Source organism: Lagenorhynchus albirostris, chromosome 5, assembly GCF_949774975.1.
Source record: "Lagenorhynchus albirostris chromosome 5, mLagAlb1.1, whole genome shotgun sequence".
Taxonomy (NCBI): Eukaryota; Metazoa; Chordata; class Mammalia; order Artiodactyla; family Delphinidae; genus Lagenorhynchus; species Lagenorhynchus albirostris.
In genome coordinates, this window is record NC_083099.1 from 41602403 (window position 1) to 41625384 (window position 22982).

General features: G+C 35.0%; 1 protein-coding gene across 2 annotated transcripts in view; it reads left to right on the forward strand.

Moving 5' to 3' along the window:
- The window catches only part of SMC4 (structural maintenance of chromosomes 4), a 34667-nt gene that overhangs the window by 813 nt on the left and 10872 nt on the right, over window positions 1-22982 (forward strand). Inside the window, exons 2-15 of one of the 2 annotated variants that reach the window (XM_060149916.1) lie at window positions 404-547; window positions 1431-1609; window positions 1980-2171; window positions 3743-3919; window positions 11165-11329; window positions 11604-11731; window positions 12204-12344; window positions 13006-13156; window positions 14877-15041; window positions 16568-16801; window positions 18596-18781; window positions 19730-19891; window positions 22058-22283; window positions 22369-22466. In XM_060149916.1, the coding sequence (XP_060005899.1) occupies window positions 409-547; window positions 1431-1609; window positions 1980-2171; window positions 3743-3919; window positions 11165-11329; window positions 11604-11731; window positions 12204-12344; window positions 13006-13156; window positions 14877-15041; window positions 16568-16801; window positions 18596-18781; window positions 19730-19891; window positions 22058-22283; window positions 22369-22466 (2343 nt within the window). In that variant the 5' untranslated portion in view covers window positions 404-408. The remainder of the gene's footprint in view (window positions 1-403; window positions 548-1430; window positions 1610-1979; window positions 2172-3742; window positions 3920-11164; window positions 11330-11603; window positions 11732-12203; window positions 12345-13005; window positions 13157-14876; window positions 15042-16567; window positions 16802-18595; window positions 18782-19729; window positions 19892-22057; window positions 22284-22368; window positions 22467-22982) is intronic. The other variant, XM_060149918.1, reaches the window with a different exon arrangement.

Consider the following 22982-nt stretch of genomic DNA (forward strand, 5'->3'; position numbering starts at 1 on the left):
GCAAATGCTAGCGTATGGGAATTGCTTCGTTTAGAAATTACGTTAGAATAGTCTTTCACACTTATACTGTGGGCGGACGGCGGGGGTGCATTAAAAAGTAAAAAGAACCTAAGCAGTTGCTCTGTTCTTGCTTGATCCCCAAGCACGTCTAGGTTTTCCCACTTGCTTAGGACTTAAGAAAACGAATCCCGCCTTCTTGGCACTTGAGTTTTTTGTGCCTTCTTTCTCGAGGACCCGCTGGCGTTAGCGGGGTTTGACGACGGGGCTCTGGAAAACGGGTGGACGGAGTTTTCCCCGAGTGGGACAGGGTGGGGAGCTGAGCCCGTCTCACCGGGAGTGGGGGGGGGAACGTACCGGCACTGGCCCGCGGCCCGACTTGCTCCCGGCTCTCCCTCGGCCCCAGCGACCATGCCCCGTAAAGGCACCCAGCCCTCCACCGCCCGGCGCAGAGAGGAAGGGCCGCCGCAGTCCCCGGACGGCGCCAGCAGCGACGCGGAGCCCGAGCCGCCTCCCGGCCGCGCGGGGAGCCTCGCGCCTGCCACCGCAGGTGAGTGGCCCTTCGCGACGTCGCGGGCAAGCGCGGGGGAGACCCGGGTGCATCCGCGCCCAACCCAGGACTGGCTGGTGTTCTTGGGCGCGTACAAGAGGGGCTGCGGGGTTGACATCTGAAGGTCAGGTAGAGCCGCTCAAGAAAGCGATTGGGCGATTTTCACAGATTAGACAATGTGCAATCGGTGTAACGGTGCCGGAGGGGATGGGGGCGAGTAAATAGCTTCAATTCTGAATTTCTGTTCATTGTCTTCTATTTCCACGGAAATCGACACGGTCAGCCAGGAGCTAGTGGACTGTTTTTCAGACAGAGTCAGCCTGACTAATAATAATGATGAAAAGTTTCTTGACCCTGTAACTTCACCTTCGTGGTCTTAAATTGCTAAGAGAAGATGATAATTTACTCGAAACTACCGTAGCTTTTGTGAGTCCAGGAACTGAATGACATGAAACCCCTGTGACAGTGTCTCTAGAGCTCGCGAGTGTCCAAAGTTAAGGTTCCAGGTGCTCACAGATACGGAGAGAGTTGGATCTAGAGCCTTAGGATTTAACCACCTGTTTAGACAGGGAGCAGGGAATCAAGTGGTTGTGGATTTCCCAGATTTGCATGACGATGTAGTGTTTCGGCTCCTAAAAGGTATATTTCTATAGGATTTTGTGACTGGTCGCATTTCTTTCAAGAATTTCTTTTTTGATAAAACCAAACCAAAAGATTCTCATCCCCTGTGAGTTTAGGATAATACTATATTTGAGTGAAAATACAGATTCCTAGGTTTCATAAATAACATCTCTCCAGAGATGAGCAGGCAGTAGTCCTCCGAACTAATTGCACTAATGCAGGCTTTTTTCCCCTTGTTTTCCCTTTCCTTTGACTGACTTAGAGACTCCAAGTGAGGAAATAGATAATAGAAGTTTAGAAGAGATTTTGAATAGCATCCCTCCTCCCCCACCTCCAGCAATGACCAATGAAGCTGGAGCTCCTCGTCTTATGATAACTCATATTGTAAACCAGAACTTCAAGTCCTATGCTGGGGAAAAAATTCTGGGACCTTTCCATAAGGTATTTGACCTTTTTAAAATAACTGTTGTAATGCGTCTTTATTATAAAATGTTTCAATTTTGTAGTTATTGTATTTATGCTGATTGATTAAAAATACGGTATGTTTCCTATGCTTTTAACAACTGAAATTAGCTTTTGTTTGGTTATCTTTTGGTACCTCTCTTTATAAAGTTTTCCACACTGAATAGAATTGGTGGGTTTTCTGTTTGAAAGGAGTATTTTCTCTTTAACTCTTAAGAATGAATTTTGTAAAAAGTCTGAGTTAAAATTAGAATATGGTGTTATTTAAAGTGTTGAAGCTTGTGATATAAGAGGCATGATATATGAAAACAGCTATCTTTAACTTTTTTTTTTTCCTGTTTTTATGCAGCGCTTTTCCTGTATTATTGGGCCAAATGGCAGTGGCAAATCCAATGTTATTGATTCTATGCTTTTTGTGTTTGGCTATCGAGCACAAAAAATAAGATCTAAAAAACTCTCAGTTCTAATACACAATTCTGATGAACACAAGGATATTCAGAGTTGTACTGTAGAAGTTCATTTTCAAAAGATAATTGATAAGGTAAGGGACTTTGTTTAATTATTTGCAACTTCAAGTAAGGAGCACAAAGGATTTCAACACGTTGCACATTTTATTATTTTTGGCTTAAATTGGCTCGTAAAAATTAGTATATGATTAAAGCAGAACCAATATTTATTTCATTACCTCCATGACTATATTTTCTTTTTGAGGATTGGTGGTAGTGGCTGTTAAACTTAGAATATTAAAATTTTTAGCCAGGGAAAAGTGAATTATAAGTAGCTAATAATAATGCTTACCTTTTTGGTGTAAAACATTGAGCAGTTTTAGTATCCCGAGTACCAAGTAAGCATTCTTTTACTATAAATTTTGGATTCATTTTTAAAGTTATGTTTTTATTGCTTTCAGATAAGTTACCTAAACTTGAAAATGTTAAACAGTTTGACTAAGTTTACCATCTCCCGTATTTCATTTCACATTAAATTTAATGTTACTAGTAGTCATCTGTATAGGTGGTACGAAAGAGCTTTGCTTCAGTTTGAAGTAAACTACCCTTTTAAAACAGGAAAGGGTAAGGTAACATGTTTGTTTTCTAGAAGAGCAGACAATTATAGGTAAAATGCCTATTTAGATTATTCACTTGGCTCTGTTGGTATTGGGGGTTTTTTTCTCTTCTATTTAATAATTAACTTGTGAAATACGTGGTTCAAAAATGACTGACTGGAACCTAAAAATGACGCCCAACATCACCAGTAGAAAACTAATTACATAATGAAATGAGGTTGTGATTTGGCCTCTAGGTCTTGTTTTGGTTTTGTTTTGTTTTTAATTTTAAATAAACAGCTTTAAATCTACATGGTGGTATATATTTTAATTTTGTTTCTTAGTGCTTTTCTATTGTACAGTTTCGGTTGGAAAGTAGATTGCCAGTAAATCAGATTTGATTCCATCGCTTATTAATTACACTTGATTTGTGTAAATTTTAAAAACCATGATTTCAAAATGACATAGATTTTAAAGGAAAGCAAGTTTTAATGTTAAACCAGATTTGCACTTCATTTTTTAAATTTGATTAAAAAAATAGGGGAATGTAGTTGTCAATTCTTTGCAATTTTTTTTACCTTCAATTAATGACATTCTTCACCCAAAAAAGGAAAAAAACTAAGCTGTATCATCCAACTACTATACCTTCCTTCCGTTTTCCTCAAATCATCTCTTGCAGCTTTTTTTTAATGGACTAGTAATCTGTCAACATGGTTTAATAATTTGGGTGAGTTTGTTTTGGATACAGTGGGTTTCTTGTGCCCCTTCATCAATTCTTTTCTCAGTCGAATATGATTTTAGGCTTGAAGGTGGGGTGTTTTCTTTTTTGTTTGTTTGGTTGCATTGACTTTTTGGTTTTTGTGATCTACGAGGAAGGAATCAAAGAACTTGAAAAATTATTTCTAATCTTAGCTAAGATTAATTCTAAGAACTATTGTCAGTTTATGTGCATATTCAATTGAAGTTCTTAAGCCATAGAATTGGTTTCAGTATGAAGTGAGTGAAATTTGGAGCAAACCTCTGACTTAATACCAACAATTGTTTTCTGGTTTTGTTTTTCCTCAAAACAGGAAGGGGATGATTATGAAGTAGTTCCTAACAGTAACTTTTATGTATCCAGAACGGCCTACAGAGATAATACTTCTGTTTATCACATAAGTGGGAAGAAGAAAACATTTAAGGATGTTGGAAATCTTCTTCGAAGCCATGGAATTGACTTGGACCATAATAGATTTTTAATCTTACAGGTAAATTTATTAAAGATATTAGAGGTTCTCTCGTTCTTCCCCCCACCTTTTTTTAAAAATAAAGTGTAAGGAATTTTTCCCTATTGGATGAATCCTGTATTTTTGAGGCCTTAAAGTACTGTAGCAGCACATCATGGTTTACATACTACAGTCAAGATGCGAATCATTATTTGCTGCTCTAGAAATTTAAGGAAATTCATTCAGAACTGTAATTTCATCATCATATGCTCATTTTATGTTTGGATGGACTGACATACTTGTTCCGCTCTAGCAGCACGTAAATATTGGCGTAGTAAAATAAATATTAAACACCAATATTATTGTGCTGCTTTAGCGTGACAGGGACATAGCAACTATTTATCATTTCTGTTTTTATTTCTTTTTAAAATAACATTTTAAATGAGATTTGTTATCTTTTAATAGTTCTTTTCCTTTACTTTTGTTCTTTGTCATCTCTACTAATATTATATACTCGAAAGAAAAAACTCTATATACTTGGTGTTTCACAAATTTACCTGGGCACCTAACTGATTTAACTTTTTTTTTTTTTTTTGATGCTTAGAATGGTCGATTAAAAGCTTATTCAAGCTCTTTGTTTTGTTTCAAATGGCCTACTTGAACCACTTCTACTGGAAGATCAGAAAGTAACTGATATTTCATTCTTAAGTATCACAACTTTTAAAGTCTTTTTAAAGGGGTATAAAATTAAGTACCTGGTGTTAAGCTGATTTTTATTAGAAACCCTGTATTCTTTATCTGAGTAAAGATATTTTCTACCAGTGTTGTTTGGTAAGAAAAATTCCTTATCTTCTCTATGTCTTACCTTTCAAAAAAGTTCTTAGTGTAAAACATGGCTTTGTCAGACATATTAAAATTCCCTTTTGATTTGAGGCTATCTTCTTTTCCTTTGTCCTACCTACAATCACCAAGAGCATAATAATAAGAGGAAAACTATATTGTGATATAGAAATAGCTGCTAATATTTAGTGTCCTGTACTACTGATTTTAAACTAACTTGGGAATTTTGGTTTGATACTAAAAGTTTGATTAGTATGACTGAGTGTTCCCAGTAAGAAACTTATAGTGTTAGCCTCTGTTTCCATTTTAGTCTATATTCTTCAACTGCTTTTTTTAAAAAAATGTTACTTTTAGACATACATAGTGTATGTAGAAGGTAAAGAAATATTGGATGACTTATATTAATATTTTCAGTTCATTTGTAATACTTCTATAACCCAAACTTATTTTAAAATGGATGTTGGGAAATCATCAGCAGATATATTTCTAAATAAGATTTGAATTTACATAAATGTGGGATTAAAGCTGTGTGTGTGTGTGTTTTAATCAGATTTAACTTTTATGAACTTTTTGTATTCTGGGATTTGATTTTGTTAATTATGGATTAAAGATGCCCCTTTAGAATACTAAATTTGATAGTGATACCATTTTGCAGGAACCTATCATTGTGTTTATCTTATTTGCTGTTTATTTACTGTCACGCAGGGATAATCAAAGTTTTACACCTGTGCATAGACTCATCAAAATAGGCTGCGTTTTAACCCTTGAAAGGGTGATTTTTTTTCCCTTGATATTGCCTCTGTATACATAATTCAGTTAATAAAGGGAGCTAAATAAAGTAACTTCCCAAAGATGTAAATAAGAGTAGTTTTTAAATTGTAAACTTTATATTAAATATGTGCTTCTTAAATGCCCAGGATGCTTAAGCCATTTGTCCTCATAATAATCTCAACCTTTTTATGTCATCATAATAGTTATGTTGTTTAAATCATTTTTAATACTGAGATGAACTTTCCACGTTAACAAATTGAATTCCATTTGATTAAATTTACAGATAAGAGCCTTAGAAACTCACCTGTTAGGAAGAAGAAACAGGGATTGGACTAGATAGAACTAATGATGCCCTATTTAAAAGTTTGAGGGAAAGTGGCAGTGGTTTCTATGGATTTTTATTTAGTTCCTTATCAAAATCTTAGACTCCTGCACTAGAGATTTAAAGCATTTGAAGGTAAGTAAGAATGCAGTTTTCATTACCTTATCTCCCACTAAATAACATCTTAAAAACTAGCTGTGGTTTGGGAGGCTGGGAACTTGGAGACATCAGAATATCATCATCTAAGACATAAGTGATTACTTTGAATAAAATGTATAGGCTGTTTGGCCAGTGGTAGTGATTAACAACCTAAGAAATATAAATCCAGCTCAAGTGAAAACTTACTTTTAAGACTAAAAAGCACTAAAGTTTAGAAGTCCATAAGGGTAAACTTTTTTTTTTTTAAGTATTTATAATGGTATAGTAGGGTCTTCAAGTAGGCAATTCTAGTATTTGAAGTCATTTAAAATTTCATCGTTGACTATTTGAATGAATTCCTAGTGAGTCACTATGCTGAGATGCTATAAATGATACAAAAATGGTAGAATTCCGTTTCTTGTCCTTGGAGGCACTTAATACACATGCCTTCCAAAAGTGTTAGATTATAATTGGCCGTTGTGCTTTTTATGTTTGTACATTTCCCTGTTTATATATACCTTGTTTGGGAGCTGTTGTCCCATTGTTGTAACTATAAGTGTAAACAAGTAGGGTTTTTTTAGCTCTGTGTAGCATTTCATGGGTAGCTAGTTTTGTCACAATTTTCAACTTCATATGCTTTTTGTCTTCATATTATAAAATCTAAACTAAAATTTAAAACAACCAAAATTTTTTTCTTATTGTTTAGTAATTTGGAGATTGGATTAACTGAGATCTGAGTTGTTACCTAGTCATCTCTCCCTTTTTCTTTTCAGTATACTTCTAAGCCTGGCATGACATATAAACTTATTTGGATTCTGGTCTTTTAGCCTGTAGAAATAAGTCTGTGCTATATCAAAAGAATTTTAGCTTTATCAATAGTACTTTAGTTATCCAAAAGTGTCTTGTTCAACCGCCTCAACTGTATGAAAGAAAATAGGAAACTACCCCTAAGCATCCAAAATAGATAGCCAGCAGTTTACCTCCTAAAGCATTGTCCTTTCTGTTTATGCACTTAATTTAGACAGATACTAACCTCAGTCATTTGGTTTCTTGCCCTCTGTTAGTTCACAAAGAGCAATTAGAATAAAATTTATCAGAATAAGAGAAAGAACAATAACTTACATTACAGTGGAAAATGGAGAAAATAAAAATATTGCCAAGGCAAAATAAAATTTCAAAGCCTAGTAAATCTGGGCCATTTAGTTTTGATGCAAACACCCATATTTACCTTAAACCTTCAGGTCTTATTAGGAAAAAAGCTTTGTTATAGCTATATACTACAGTTTCCTGTGGTTCTTGCTTGCTAAAATTTGGATTCTGTTTCAATAAAGATAAGAAAGCATCGTACCTATTCATTCCTCTTAGATTTTTTATTATTTTTTTATTTTTATTTTTTTTGCAGTATTCAGGCCTCTCACTGTTGTGGCCTCTCCCGTTGCGGAGCACAGGCTCCAGACGCGCAGGCTCAGCAGCCATGGCTCACGGGCCCAGCCGCTCCGCAGCATATGGGATCTTCCTGGACCGGGGCACGAACCCGTGTCCCCTGCATCGACAGGCGGACAGTCAACCACTGCGCCACCAGGGAAGCCCTCCTCTTAGATTTTTAAGCTATATTCTTGTAAATTGTAAATTAGATTATTGAGGAATGCTATAAATGAATCACAATACCCTGGTTTGCCATCCACTTCAATACGGTATGGATTAGGCCTTGGATGTTATAAATATCCTCTTGAAATACGTTTGCTATTTTTATGTTACTTTAAAAAAACACAGATGGGGCTTCCCTGGTGGTGCAGTGGTTAAGAATCCACCTGCCAATGCAGAGGACATGGGTTCGAGCCCTGGTCCGGGAAGATCCCACATGACACAGAGCAACTAGGCCCGTGTGCCACAACTACTGAGCCTGCGCTCTAGAGCCCGCGAGCCACAACTACCTAGCCTACGTGCCACAACTACTGAAGCCTGCGCGCCTAGAGCCCATGCTCCACAAGAAGAGAAGCCACCACAATGAGAAACGTGTGCACTGCAACAAAGAGTAGAAGCCAGCACACAGCAATGAAGACCCAATGCAGCCAAAAATAAATAAATTTATTTTTTAAAAAAAACAAAACCACAGATGGTATTTCCACAGTTGCCTAGTATCTCTGATATAGTGTGAATATAAATTAAAACATAGGAAGTTACTAGTAAACAACAGTGAAAAAAATTGTTTAAAACCTTGTTTAGTATACTTAAGCTATAGAAAATAGAAATAACCGTGGGGGCGCCTACAAAACTTTGCCAGCTTCAGATGGTAGCATATAGCAACTTGAAACTTTTTTTTTTTGGTCTCATCATGCTACCACTACTTGTGATTTGGAGCTTTGAGTGGTAAGGTGACTTTAAATCCAGGGTGATGCTTTAAAATTATTTCTGAAATTATTTCTGAAATTTCTGAAAATTATTTCTGAAACTTTTTTTTTTTGGTCTCATCATGCTACCACTACTTGTGATTTGGAGCTTTGAGTGGTAAGGTGACTTTAAATCCAGGGTGATGCTTTAAAATTATTTCTGAAATTATTTCTGAAAAATTATTTCTGAAGGTATTTCCCTAAAACTATATTCTATAATTTCACATGGAATAGGTACATTTTCTGAAATATGAGTGGTCCTCTAAGCAGACTGTCTACCCACAGATTATACATGAAATGACACAAAATGGAAAAAGAACGAAGAAAACAAATAGTAACAGGTAGTAAGGCAGAGGACATCAAGGAACAGAACCACAAAAAGGTCCCAGGTTGTCATTGAAATACCACAACAGTCCTAATTGTCACATGACAGGTAGAAGGCTAAATGTTCTAATAACCTGTTGATTCAATAGTGCTAATCTGATAATAACCGGTTTTTTCGTTTGTTTTTTGTTTTTAATGAATACCATATAATAAAACTGAATGTTATATGGGACTTGAGGTGCAACTATGTTGATTCATAAACGTCCTTGTCTTTCACTTGAAAATGTTTTTTTCTACTGGGCAACCTTGTTAGAATGAAAAGAAATCAGAGCTGTATATCCTTCATTTTAATTGGAAAGGGAGGAACAAGTAACCAAAAACAAGCAACCACTATGCTTTATTCAAAGCTAGGCAGTCTCCTAATGGTGGTAATCCATCTCTTCAATAAGTAATTTGGCCAGGAAAAGTGTGATGCCTTTAGGAATATTTTTATCATTCTTACACCAAATCATAACTTCTGGTTATCTGAAAAGTGTATACTTAAATAATACCTTATAGTGATTTGACGCGGACATGTAAGTTCTCTTGGCATGGTTTTCCATTTTTCTTAAAATAAGTGTTCAGATATTCAAATTGAATTCGGTAGAATGTTAGACTATCAGGTGTCAGATATTTGGATTGTTAAACACTAATACAAAAAAGTTAAACTGACTACCTCCAGATCAGTGATTCTCAGCTGGGGGTAGTTTTGCATCCTCACCCCCAGTACATTTAGCATTGTCTGGAGATAGTTTGGGCTGTTACAGCTGGGGGAAGCCTGATGCTGCTGATATCTAGTGGGTAGAGGTCCCAGATGTTATTAAACATGCTGTGATACCCAGCCTAGCTCCCCACAACAAAGAGTATTCAGCCCAAAATGTCAGTAATGTTGCTGTTGATAAACCCTGTCTAGATAACAACTGAATAAGTCTCTTGGCTTCTTCAGTGGCTGGAGTCCCTGTTGTAATCTAAAGCTTTGGACACTCTGCCAGGCTTAAATCCTGTGTGAAACTTAAAATTGTTATGAAAATATTTGGAAAAAACTGATAATTGAAAGCAGAATAAAACATTTTATATAAATAGCTACATATTTTAAACGCTAATATTTAGTTAAAACTAATTCATACATACCCACGGTTGCAGAGAAATCTAAAAAATAACAGGCTCTTAGGATAGCATTTCAGTTTGTATTTTATAATCATGTCCTGTTGTCAAAGTACAGAAAAGTGATCATCTGTAAAAAATGTTTAAAATTATGCCCTTTAATGAGTAGATTTTTTTTTTACACGGAATCTTAGTTCCCCGACCAGGGATCGAACCCATGCCCCCTGCAGTTGAAGTGTGGAACCCTAACCACTGGACCGCCAGGGAAGTCCCTAATGAGTAGATTTTAAAATAAGCTGTTTTATCTTTTCTTTTATCTTTAAATTTTTTTACCTTGTATAATTATGTTGAGGATTTTGGTAAATATGATGCTTTGTCATTAGCAAGTTTTACCCCAGATTTTTAAGGTTCATTCACAAATACATATTGTAGATATTTAAATTGAGAAAGACTATATGCTTTTTTTAATATATAATTTTAAAAGATTTTTTTCAGTCTTTGCTATCTTGCAGAAATAAAGGGGTATTTTTTTTTTCTATTTGTCCCTTTTCTTCTGTTGCAATAATATAGAGTACAAGCAGGCTACTGGTGTGAAGTAAAGTAGCAGCAGTTTGCCTGAGCATTGTTCAGACAAAATTTTCTTCCCCATCAAACTAAATGGCTGCCTGGCAATCAGCCTTGAAAGTTACTGATTGTGAATTTTTTTCTTCTTTTCTCTTTGTAATTAAACTGCGTAAATACAAATATATAATGTTAATCTAAAATTTTAATTATAGTTCAAAAGTTGTTGTAATAATGATTGCAAGCAAAAGTTTTCCAGTGTTGTATGTACCAGGATCTTTAGTTTCCAGTCAGTTGGATTTCTTCTATTAATATTATTACCATGAGAAATAGTAATATTTCCTTTTTCATTTAATGGTCTTGTTTTTAGAAAGTTACAGCATTAAGTTTGAGACATTCTTACGAAGCCCAGCGCTTGCTGAGGAACTCATAACACCAGGTTTATAGAGAAACCTTAATGATACTAACCATCTTGGGACAGGATTCCTACAGTTTAACCGTGAAGGGTCTTTTTGAAAATTCTTCGTTTTAGAATAGGAGCTATAATTCTGTTAGTAGTTGAAAATGTTGCCACAGTGATTTAATTGTAGATTGTATGAATACTTTGTTGAATTTTGCTTAAAACCCTTAAGAGTATCAGTGGAGAGAACATTTTTACTTTTATTAAATGTCTTTAAACACTGATTTAAATCATTTAGTTGTTCATTACTGTTGGATTTGTTCATTGTTTCTAGTTCTCACTTAAGGTTGATGTTGCTAAACATACGCAATGAGTGTGAAATATTACTTTTTTTAAAGGGTGAAGTTGAACAAATTGCTATGATGAAACCAAAAGGCCAGACTGAACATGATGAGGGTATGCTTGAATATTTAGAAGATATAATTGGTTGTGGACGGCTAAATGAACCTATTAAAGTCTTGTGTCGGAGATTTGAAATATTAAATGAACACAGAGGAGAGAAGGTGAATCTTCTGTAGACTTTAGTTGTATTGTAAACCAGAATGTTTTCTGTATTAACTAATTTTACTGAGCTAGATATTCAAGTTATAGTCATAATTATTCAGGCAGAGTTTAGTGTTTTAGGTTGAATTTTATATTTTTCTTATTGGCATTTCAGAGGAACATTGTTATATTAATGTAGTTTATATGTTTTTTTATCTAATGTTGGCATATTTTAAATTCAGATTGCTCAAATACACTTCATATGAACAATCTCTACACTTTTAACTTTTGTAGTTAAACAGAGTTAAGATGGTGGAAAAGGAAAAGGACGCCTTAGAAGGAGAGAAAAACATAGCCATTGAATTTCTTACCTTGGAAAATGAAATATTTAGAAAAAAGAATCATGTTTGTCAATATTACATGTAAGTACCTTAATTTATCAATTTTTGTATTAGTTTCTGGCAGTAAGTCTAAGCCCTTCTCTTTTCCCATGTTAGAGAAATGTAAAGACTGAAGTTAAAAAAATTCTAAAAGTTGCTTTATGTGATGAATTCATTAAATTAGGGTTGTTTACCACAGTATCGAAGTTGACTTTTAAGTATCCTACTTTAAGTTGGGAGGTGGGTTCACAAGTATTACTATGCTTAATAGTTTTACATATACATTCTTTTGAATTCATATAATAGCAGATCTAATTTTGTTTATGTGGAGCCTATTTTTATTCCTAATTCTAGCCTTGACCCTAGGTTGGTTCCCCCTTCCCTGTCAGTAATCCTAGGTAATTGTTAATTGACTGTGGTTAAGAATACTTTAGAAACAGCTGATTTTACTAAAATAGAGAATTTTAGAAATGGTATTTTAGGATCTCTGATATCTTTTTTTTCCTCTCTCTAGTTATGATCTGCAGAAACGAATTGCTGAAATGGAGACTCAAAAGGAAAAAATTCATGAAGATACCAAAGAAATTAATGAGAAGAGCAATATACTGTCAAACAAAATGAAAGCTAAGAATAAAGATGTAAAAGATATAGAGAAGTAATAATCTTTTGGAAAGTACTAAAAGTATTTAGATTATATAGTTACATTTTATTGCATGTATGTGTGTGTGTCTGTATATAAACTTACTGCCAGCACATGCGTGTAATACATTTGCCAGCATATAAAATGGTCTCCTTTTGCAAACAAAAAACTTAATTGACTTACATCTAGTTGATGATGATTATCACAGATTTGACTGCCCAACACTGGTCTTAAAATAATGCAGGCTGCTACCCCCTAGTGGCAGAACATAATAACACAAAACATCGTAGCAAACAAGCATTTAACCTGACAGGTTAGTTGTCTTAAAGTTTTCTCATTACCTTTCTCATATCAGTCTTCAATGACACCAATATCCCTTACCTATGCAGTTTTCTTTTTTATTCTTTAAAATGAGTTTTGCTTATTTTTTATGGTCAAATTTTTCTATACCTAGACATCATAGTGATTATTTCCAATCCAGCTTAGAAGGACAAAATAACTCCTATAGTCACACATTTTAACAGCTCCTTCAAATATGGGTGGAGGAGAGGGTCAGCTTGAAACAGGATCCTACCTTATAAGAACTTGGATACATTTATAACCAGGCAAGGTATATAAGGTGGCTTTAAAATATCAGAATATCCAAAATAGTGACTGAATTTTCTTACTTTGCTAGGAAGCTGAACAAAATTACAAAATTTATTGAGGAGAACAAAGAAAAATTTACAAAACTAGATTTAGAAGATGTTCAAGTTAGGGAAAAGTTAAAGCATGCTACAGGTAAAGCCAGAAAACTGGAAAAACAACTTCAAAAAGATAAAGAAAAGGTAAGTTATAGGGGAGAAATTCTTAAAATTTCAGGTTTGAATATCACATGTAGTTTTTATTATTTTTCATGAATGTTCTTGGCCCATACTACCTAAGAGAATGAGTTGGGATTCTGAATGTTAAGTGTTTCAGGATTTATCTCAACCTGATTTTTCCCCAAAGGGAAATCCTGTATCCATTGACTTTGAGTTTTAGAGCTTATGTTTCTGATATACATTGTTGGCAAAATATTTACCAAATCAGCAATTCTATTTTGGTGACAATAATTTTCTTCTTACTAGAGTGTATGATTTAAAGAGATGTTTTTGGCTACATATCATAGATTTTTAAAAATAGTACCTTTGTCTGCAGAAATCAAGTTAAGAGTATCAGCAGTTTTCCCTTAAAAGGGAGGGAAGGGGAAGTTCATAATTTACAGCAAGTGGTTGATTAGCTAGACTGAGGTTTCAAAAAAAGAAAGATGAGGTTTAGACCAGAATGCCTAACTTGCTAGGAGCCAGACTAATAAATCAATTAATTTGGGGTGTTTCAAACTATATTCATAGTTTAATCAGATATTAATAGATGAGACACATAAAGCCTCTCCCCTCAAAAAAGTTTTGTACCGGGCTTCCCTGGTGGCGCAGTGGTTGAGAATCCGCCTGCCAGTGCAGGGGACACGGATTCGAGCCCTGGTCCGGGAAGATCCCACATGCCGTGGAATAATTAAGCCCGTGTGCCACAGCTACTGAGCCTGTGCTCTAGAGCCCGTGAGCCACAACTACTGAGCCCACGTGCCTAGAGCCCGTGCTCTGCAACAAGAGAAGCCACTGCAATGAGAAGCCTGCGCACCACAACGAAGAGTAGCCCCCTGATCGCCACAACTAGAGAAAGCCCACGTGCAGCAACGAAGACCCAACGCAGCCAAAAATAAAATAAATTTATTTAAAAAAAAAAAAGTTTTGTACCATATAATTACATGGTAATTATAAGACAGGCTCTGCTTCAACTTGTAAGCATTTTCTGAATGCATTTGTTCACAAAATGCTTTATGCTCAGTACAGTAACACATCTATGTGAATCAGTGTTTGAGGGACACCATTTTGGGAAATGTTTAATTTCTCTGGTAATAGATAATCAGAATAAACAATAGCATGGATTTGATAGAAACCCCTGAATTGGGCAGATTAAGCCAAATGTAACTGCAGTAGAGATAATTAGCCTTTAGGAATCAACTGTGGAAAAGTGATAACTACTGGAAGGTATTAATGGAATAAAATATTAGTCCTATGTGGTGACTCTGGAAGGGTAAAGTTAGGAAAGATCTTAAGATTTGAGGGAAACTAGGGGTGTATGGGTAATTTGTGGTAAGTTGTAATGTACTTTGAAGGGTACTTCAGGGAATTCCGTGTACTCAGACCATATTCATAGGTGAAGAAGGATAATTACAGCCTAAAGTTGGAGCAGAAGGAAGATCTGCTCAGCGAGGAAGAATTGTTCTCCATAAGGAATCAGGAATTCGTAGAATTAGTTTTACCATTAGACTGAGAGAACATAGAAATTGCAGCAGATGATTAAGGAAGTACTTGCTAAAACTAGCTGCTTTAAACTTAATTACAGTGAAAACCGCAAAGATCTAGAAGATCCTGAGAAATGCTTTTAAATAAGCCAAATATTGATGGTGTTGGATAGCCTAAAGGTACATGCTTCTAGTAACTTTAATTTGTTTTATAATCTTAGGTTGAAGAATTTAAAAGTATACCTGCCAAGAGTGAGAATATCATAACTGAGACAACAACTAGAAATAATGCCCTTGAGAAAGAAAAAGAAAAAGAAGAAAAAAAATTAAAGGAAGTTATGGATAGCCTTAAACAGGAAACACAAGGGCTTCAGAAAGAAAAAGAAGTAAGATTTCTTTATCAGTTGGCATATATTTTGGTGGCTTTTTTTTTGTTAATCTTGAAGATTGTTTTTATAGTAATATTAAAAAATGAACTGTTAGAAGAAAAAGTTTGGACTTTTAATATCTACCATTCCTAAAGATGGTTAGCCTAGACTCTTTCCCTTTTTTGTTGTTTGCTTTCTCGTTTTAAAAAAAAAGTTAACGAGAACTTACAGTGGTAGAAGAAAATACTCATCAAATACTTTGTTTTATGTGCAGTTCTTCGTTACACATTGACTTCATCATCAAATTTTCTTTTTCATCTTCTCTTAAATTATTTTCTTGGTAATTTATTGGTTACTACCTATAAATGCTTGGGACCACACTAACCGTAGATGACATCTCCTTTCTTTGCTTCTGTAGCTCTTCTGTAATAGTTTTAACCATGGCTCATGTGTCAGTTCTTGGCTCAAATCCTAGGTCAATCCCTTATTATCTCTGAACTCAGGTTATGTCTCCAAGTTATCTTCCTCAAAATGCGGAAGAAAATATTACCCATCTTGTGAATCTTTGTGAAAATAAAACGTGTGTTTACTTACATAAAGTGCCTAGAAAGTAAGGAATTAATAAATATTAGCTACTACATTATGTTAGCACTTCCCTAAAGCAAGAGTGTGAGATTGTCTCATTGATATGTCTTGTCTCCCCAGCAAGAGTATAAGCACAGAGTTTAGCTATCTTTGTTTATATTCACCACAGCCTTTTAGACAACACTGAGCATGTTAAATAGATATTTAATAGATGACAGTAATTGAGTTGAATTGACTTAACGTTACTTAAGTCAGTTACATAAGACCTTTGTTAATTATACCTCCATGAAGTGTTTTGGAGTTTCTTTACGGACTAAATTGATTCTGTTTTGAAATATGGGCATGTTCTAATATCATACTATATTACTGGGCCAATGCTTTGTATGTGAAATAAAAGGGTTAGGCTTTTGTAAGGGCTTTTCTTATTCCATTATTCTAATAAGTAGGTCCTGTCTACACAGTCAACTACAGTAGTCCAAAATTTCTACTCACTCATCAAATTATGACTTGTGTTGGGGATTACCTCACCTTACCTCTAAAACTTAAAAAGATTTCCAACATAAATATACTTGAGGAAACTTTCTGCTGAGTAGTCCTTACACCTTACCATTTTAGGTAAGGTAATGTGGAAAGACCATGGAATCTAGATTTCAGATCCACATTTTTGTTCTCTTTCAACCACTCCTTCTTTGTCATTTTAATCTCTAAATTGAGATATTAGATATTCGTATGGTATCTACCTTGTTAAGCTCTTGTGAAATCAGTTGGGAAAAGATTGTATACCATGAACATTCACAACTAGGCAAAAACTGTTAGTCCATTCCACTTGTGAGATTTATTTCTGTATATTGTGCTTGTAGAATCTATTAAGTTAAATTCAAAATGAATGGTTTCCATTTCAGTTTAGGTTTGAAAACACATATATTTCGGATTTAATGGGGTCTATCATATTTTAACAGAGTCGAGAGAAAGAACTTATGGATTTCAGCAAATCAGTAAATGAAGCACGTTCAAAGATGGATGTAGCCCAATCAGAACTTGATATCTATCTCAGTCGTCATAATACCGCAGTGTCTCAATTAAGTAAGGCCAATGAAGCTCTAATGGCAGCTTCTGAGACTCTCAAAGAAAGGAAAGCTGCAATTGGAGATATACAGGCAAAACTCCCTCAAATTGAACATGAACTAAAGGAGGTAAATCTTCTTCTGTATTTCATCTGAACATTGTTTATGAACCCTAGTTTTATTTATTTTTATATTTACATATTTTTTTTAAATCTCAACATCTTTTTTTTTTTGGCTGCGCTGAGTCTTCGTTGCTGCGCACAGGCCTTCTCTAGTTGCTGCGAGTGGGGGCTCCTCTACGTTGCGGTGCGCGGGCTTCTCATTGCGGTGGCTTGTTGCGGAGCACGGACTCTAGGCGTGTGGGCTTCAGTAGTTGTGGTGCACAGGCTTAGTTGCTCCGTGGCATGTGGGATCTTCCCTGACCAGGGCTCGAACCCGTGTCCCCTGCATTAGCAGGCGGATTCTTAACCACTGTGCCACCAGGGAAGTCCTGATCTCAACATCTTAAGTGACTGGTACATAGATATTTTTGTTGTTATTGTTCAGTGTAATCTTTCCGAAAAGAATGGGGTTAATATTTCAGTATTCTATCTGATACGAATCGAGACTATCAAGAAGCTGCATTCTCCCTTCAAGTGTCAAACAGCAAATAATATCACTGCCGCCACCATTATTTCCCATTATAAAAATTTAAACAGAAGAAAGTTTTTTGTTTCCCTAAATCTAAGTGTAGACAACTTCGGCAATGGTAAAGGAAAATCACAAATAAGTGTAAGTGTGTGTGTGAACAAATATGCAAGTCAACTATCTTAGTGTATTTTTTTCTGTTTTTGAATTTATGAATGTAGTTTTCTTTGTTGGGACTGCAAGTTGTTAAACTAATCAAGACATCTGGCTTATTAGCTCATCCACGTCCTCTGCTATCCTTGAGTGAATTAGACATCTAAGGAATTTCATAACTTTAATCTCAAAAGCATCATTAGGCAAGATGGCAATAGAAAATGCTGCTTGGAGAGAAATTACACTGAAAATGAAGTCTTTTTCATTTTAGTAAATGCACGCCGCTTGGTCATCAGAGAACTTAATGGCCGTATAGAATTTAAATGTAAACTTAAGTTATATTCAGTGACTACTTCTATCTTCCTTATGATTCAGTTTATTTTTGGATAAATTAAATCTGCAACTTGAGCTTTTATCAATACTTTAAACCAGTATGACTGGTAATAGAGGTAATAATTTAAAGCCAGGAAGTGAAGGAGAATGTCAGAAAAATGGCTGCACTAACTTGGAGATTGAGAAACTGAGAATTAGGCTTTTTGTGTGCATGTGTGTGGTTCCTCTTCTTGGCAGCCTGACGTTTTTGTTTAGCAATAGTAGTGTTCACTCATCATGCTCTCCTTCATTTCAGAGCTATGCTTTTTTTGTTCTTTGTTTTCCTTTATTTAATTAGATATAATAATATATGCTATATAATACTATATAATAAATCTCCTTTTATTTAAAAAGCAAGGCACAGTGTAATCATAGCCCTGCCCGGTCACCCATAACTAGAGTCCTGTATTGAGGTCTGTTTTTGATTAGTGTAAGAATATAAGAATTAGGACACGTTTATGCCTAACTGTGTGGTGCCAAACTGGGATTTCCACAACCCTAACTCCTCTAGCTCTAGCAGTCAGTGCACTGCTCCTAGGTCTATATTGTGTTTATATTCCTTATTATTGACCCAGATAATTTCTGCCCCCTTTAAAACAGAAAACCCATCCATATTTTTCAAAATCAAACCAACAGTTGCAATGTGACAGCTTAGTCCTGGTTCAAGTGTTGATTATTGGCCTTTCCTTCTTTTTTTAGGTATTACAACTAATTCTATACTGTGATAGGGTGTAACCTTCTGGGATTCATTTTCTTTATTTTCACCTTTAGAAAGAAAAACAACTTCAAAAACTTACACAAGAAGAAATAAATTTCAAAAGTTTGGTTCGTGATCTTTTCCAAAAAGTTGAAGAAGCGAAGAGTTCCTTAGCAATGAATCGAAGTAGGGGGAAAGTCCTTGATGCAATAATTCAAGAAAAAAAATCTGGCAGAATTCCAGGAATATATGGAAGATTGGTAAAGTAAATTTATTTGTAAATGACTATACATTTTTCTCAGATGTTATAATTTTCTTACCTTGACTTAACTGTATATTGTCTCTGTACATAAAATAACATTTACTTTTGTTTCTTTTAAAGGACTTTCATTTTTAAACATTTTGCTCTTACACTCAGGCATGATAAAATTCTTTGTGGTATGTATTTGTTCATGTTACAGATAGTTTTGGGTTTTTTTTTTTTAATTTTGTATAATTATAGTCATTTTAAGAAAGTGATCCAACTCTAGTGATAAACTTAACAAACTCCTTTTTTCTTTTTTAAAAAAAATAAGAACTTGATAAATTATATTCTGGGTTTTATACCATTATACTAAAGGTTGTGGCTAGAGTTTAGGAAAATCAACAAGGGATGATGTCAAAACCCAAGGCTAGGGATAGTGGGTACCTGAAGCCTGAGTTGAGCCTGAAGAAGGAAGGGAGCTGTGGCCAGCTAGAAGGTGGCTGGAAAGAAATGGGGATAGCTTATGTATTAATAGACTGAGAAGCAGATTTACATAATCTTAAATGGCTTTCAATAATTCAGAGTTTTATTACTCTATAAGTTATTTTGCTTATAATACTTTTAGGTTTCAAATTTTCACACTATACATTTTTATTTACATGCAGTGAAAACAGTTCTCTCATTTTGTGCTCATTAAAAATTCAAACTCTGTATATCCATAAGTTTTTTTTTAAGGTAGATTAAAAATTCTAGTAGTGATTGCCTTTGCAGAAGAGAAAGGTTGAATGTGAGGAACACTTAAATTTTTCACTGTGTACCCTTTTTGTACTGTTTAAAACCATACGTAGGTATAGTTCAGTTAAACACAACTTGAAAAATCTATATGAATTACTAATAAAATGATCCTGTGCCTAATTCCTTGCTGATTGTGCATTGATTTTTCCCCCCTCTTCTCAATTATTAGGGGGACTTAGGAGCAATTGATGAAAAATATGATATTGCTATTTCATCCTGTTGTCATGCATTAGACTACATTGTTGTTGATTCTATCGATACGGCCCAAGAATGTGTAAACTTCCTTAAAAGACAAAATATTGGAGTTGCAACCTTTATAGGTTTGGATAAGGTGGGTATTCATAATCTACCTGTAATTTAGTTTTTAAGTGCCAAGTGTTTTTTGATTTTGAATCCTAGCTTTTTTTTCATAGTTATTTAAGTGAACACTTGATAGGTTTTGAGGATTATATTAGGCTCTGGGGTTACATGGTTGTGAAAAAAAATCCTCTACTGCCTCCCCTAAAGGAATATACATTCCAATGTTACAATGATTGGTAGTTTGTATTTCTAACTTCCATCGTCAATAACTACTTTAAAAAAAAAAAGAAAAAGAAACACTTACTGAGATACAATTCACAACCATAAAATTCATTATTTTAAAATACGTAGTTCAGCAGGTTTTAGTACATTCACATGGTCTGGATTGTTCAATCATGACCACTGTCTAATTCCACAATATTTTCATCACCCCAAAAGAGGAACCCCATACACATTAGGAGTCACTACCCCTATTCTCCCACCCCTCCATCCCCCTGCAACCTTTAATCTACTTTTTGTCTCTAGATTTACATATTATGGACATTTTGTATAAATGAAATCATATAATATGTAGCCTTTTGTGTATGGCTTCTTTAACTTACTTTTCAAAGGTCATCCATGTTGAGACTTCCCTGGCGGTCCAGTGGTTAAGACTCCACACTTCCACTGTGGGGTGCGTGTTCAGTCCCTGGTCAGGGAACTAAGATCCTGCACGCCGCATGGTGTGGCAAAAAATAAATAAATAAGTTCCCTCTCTTCTCTTTGCAGGGGGTGGGGCTAATACATGTGTATCAGCACTTCATTCCTTTTTACTGCCAAATGATATTCCATTATATGATGTAGCACAGTTTGTTTATTCATCAATTGATGGACATTTGGGTTGTTTCCATGTTTTGGGTATCATGGTTAATGCTGCCATGAACATTCCTGTACACAGGTTTTTGTACGACATCTTTTCATGTGCTTATTTATTGGCCATTTGTTTATCTTTGGAGAAAAATCTGTTCACATTCTTTGCCCATTTGTTAATTGGTTTGTCTTACTGTTGAGTTGTAAGAATTCTTTATATATTCTGGATACAAGTCTCTTGTCAGGTATGTAATTTGCAAATGTTTTCTCCCATTCTGTGGGCTCTCTTTTCACATTCTTGATGGTGTCCTCTGAAGCAAAAAATTTAGATAGAAGTCCAGTTTATTTTTAGTTCCTTGTATTTTGGGTGTCATATCTAAGAAACTACTGTGTAATCCAATGGCAGGGTGATTTACCTCTGTTTTCTAAGAGTTTTACAGCTTTAGGTTCTAAATTTAGTTTTTTAATCCATATTAAGTTAATTTTGTAATACAGTGTAAAGTAGGGGTCCAACTCTACTCTTTTGGATATCAGGTTGTTCCAGCACCATTTGTATTCTTTCCCTGTTGAATTTTCTTGGCACCCTTATCAAAAATCAACCGATCATAAATGTAAGGGTTTATTTCTGGACTCTTCATTTATCTGTGTCTGTCCTTACACTGATACCACACTGTCTTGATTACTATAGCTTTGTAGTAAGCTTTAAAATCAGGAGTCCTTTCATTTTGTTCTTTAATATCAAGAGTGTCCTGGGGTTTTTGTTTTGTTTTTAGTATATTGTAAATGGAATTTTCTTAATCTCATTTTCAGATTATTCATTGCTAGTGTATAGAAATACAATTAATTTCTGCATATTGATTTTGTATTCTGCAACTTTGCTGAATTTATGTTATTTCTAATAGTTTTTTAATGTATGAATTCCTCGGGATTTTAATACGTATAAGATCATGTCATCTGTGAATAGAGATAGTTTTACAATAACTTCTTTTTTAAAATAACAGTAAAGTAGGGCTTCCCTGGTGGCGCAGTGGTTGAGAGTCCGCCTGCCGATGCAGGGGACACGGGTTCGTGCCCCGGTCCGGGAAGATCCCACATGCCGCGGAGTGGCTGGGCCCGTGAGCCCTGGCCGCTGAGCCTGCGCGTCCGGAGCCTGTGCTCCGCAAAGGGAGAGGCCACAACAGTGAGAGGCCAGCGTACGGCAAAAAAACAGTAAAGTAATACTCAATTATGTAGATACTCAGAACTTTGTATACATGTCCTTATGTTTAATACATGTGTATTACTTCTATAAATTATATCTAACAGAAATGATCTTTATATATATATTATTTTTCTTTTTTATGTTTAGATGGCAGTGTGGGCAAAGAAAATGACCAAAATTCAAACTCCTGAAAATACTCCTCGATTATTTGATTTAGTAAAAGTAAAAGATGAGGAAATTCGCCAAGCTTTTTACTTTGCCTTACGGGATACCTTAGTAGCTGACAACTTAGATCAAGCCACAAGAGTAGCATATCAGAAAGATAGAAGATGGAGAGTGGTAACATTACAGGGGCAAATCATAGAACAGTCAGGTAATGTTTTTTTTCTCTGCCATTGAGTTTATTTAATCTTGTTGGGGGAGACATCTAAGTCTGAATTCTCTCCTCTGTTCTCCAGGTACAATGACTGGTGGTGGAAGCAAAGTAATGAAAGGAAGGATGGGTTCATCAGTTGTTGAAATCCCAGAAGAAGAGGTCAGCATGTACAAAATTACGGTCAAGACATTTTTGTTAAAGCAGCTTTACTGATAAGTAACATACTGTAAAATTCTGCTATTTTAAATGTACTGTAGTCAAATTTTCAATTAACAGATTGAATTTTCTCTAAATGACTAGTATATAAGCTGTGGGATTTTATATGAAACTTGTTAAAGTTTTAAAAGTATGTTAATTTAAAAATATATGCTCGGCATATATATCTTTCTCTGTTATGACATTTGGATCATATCATAATTTAACCATTTACTTACTGTTTGACATTTAATTTGTTTCTTCACATAGTTACTGATGTATAATTATCTTTTCTATTTTGACATAATTCTTTAAGTTGTAAATATAGCAAAGACTTCTGATACATGTTTCCAAATTTTATATGTCCAGAAATATAAGAGGAATGTCAAAATGCTCAGGAAATACTGCTCTGTTCCATTATCACCCTCGGAACACTATACTTTTTTCTTCCTTAAAAATATGTACTTAGATGTCCTGGATACCTAACTTTTTCTGAAGAGT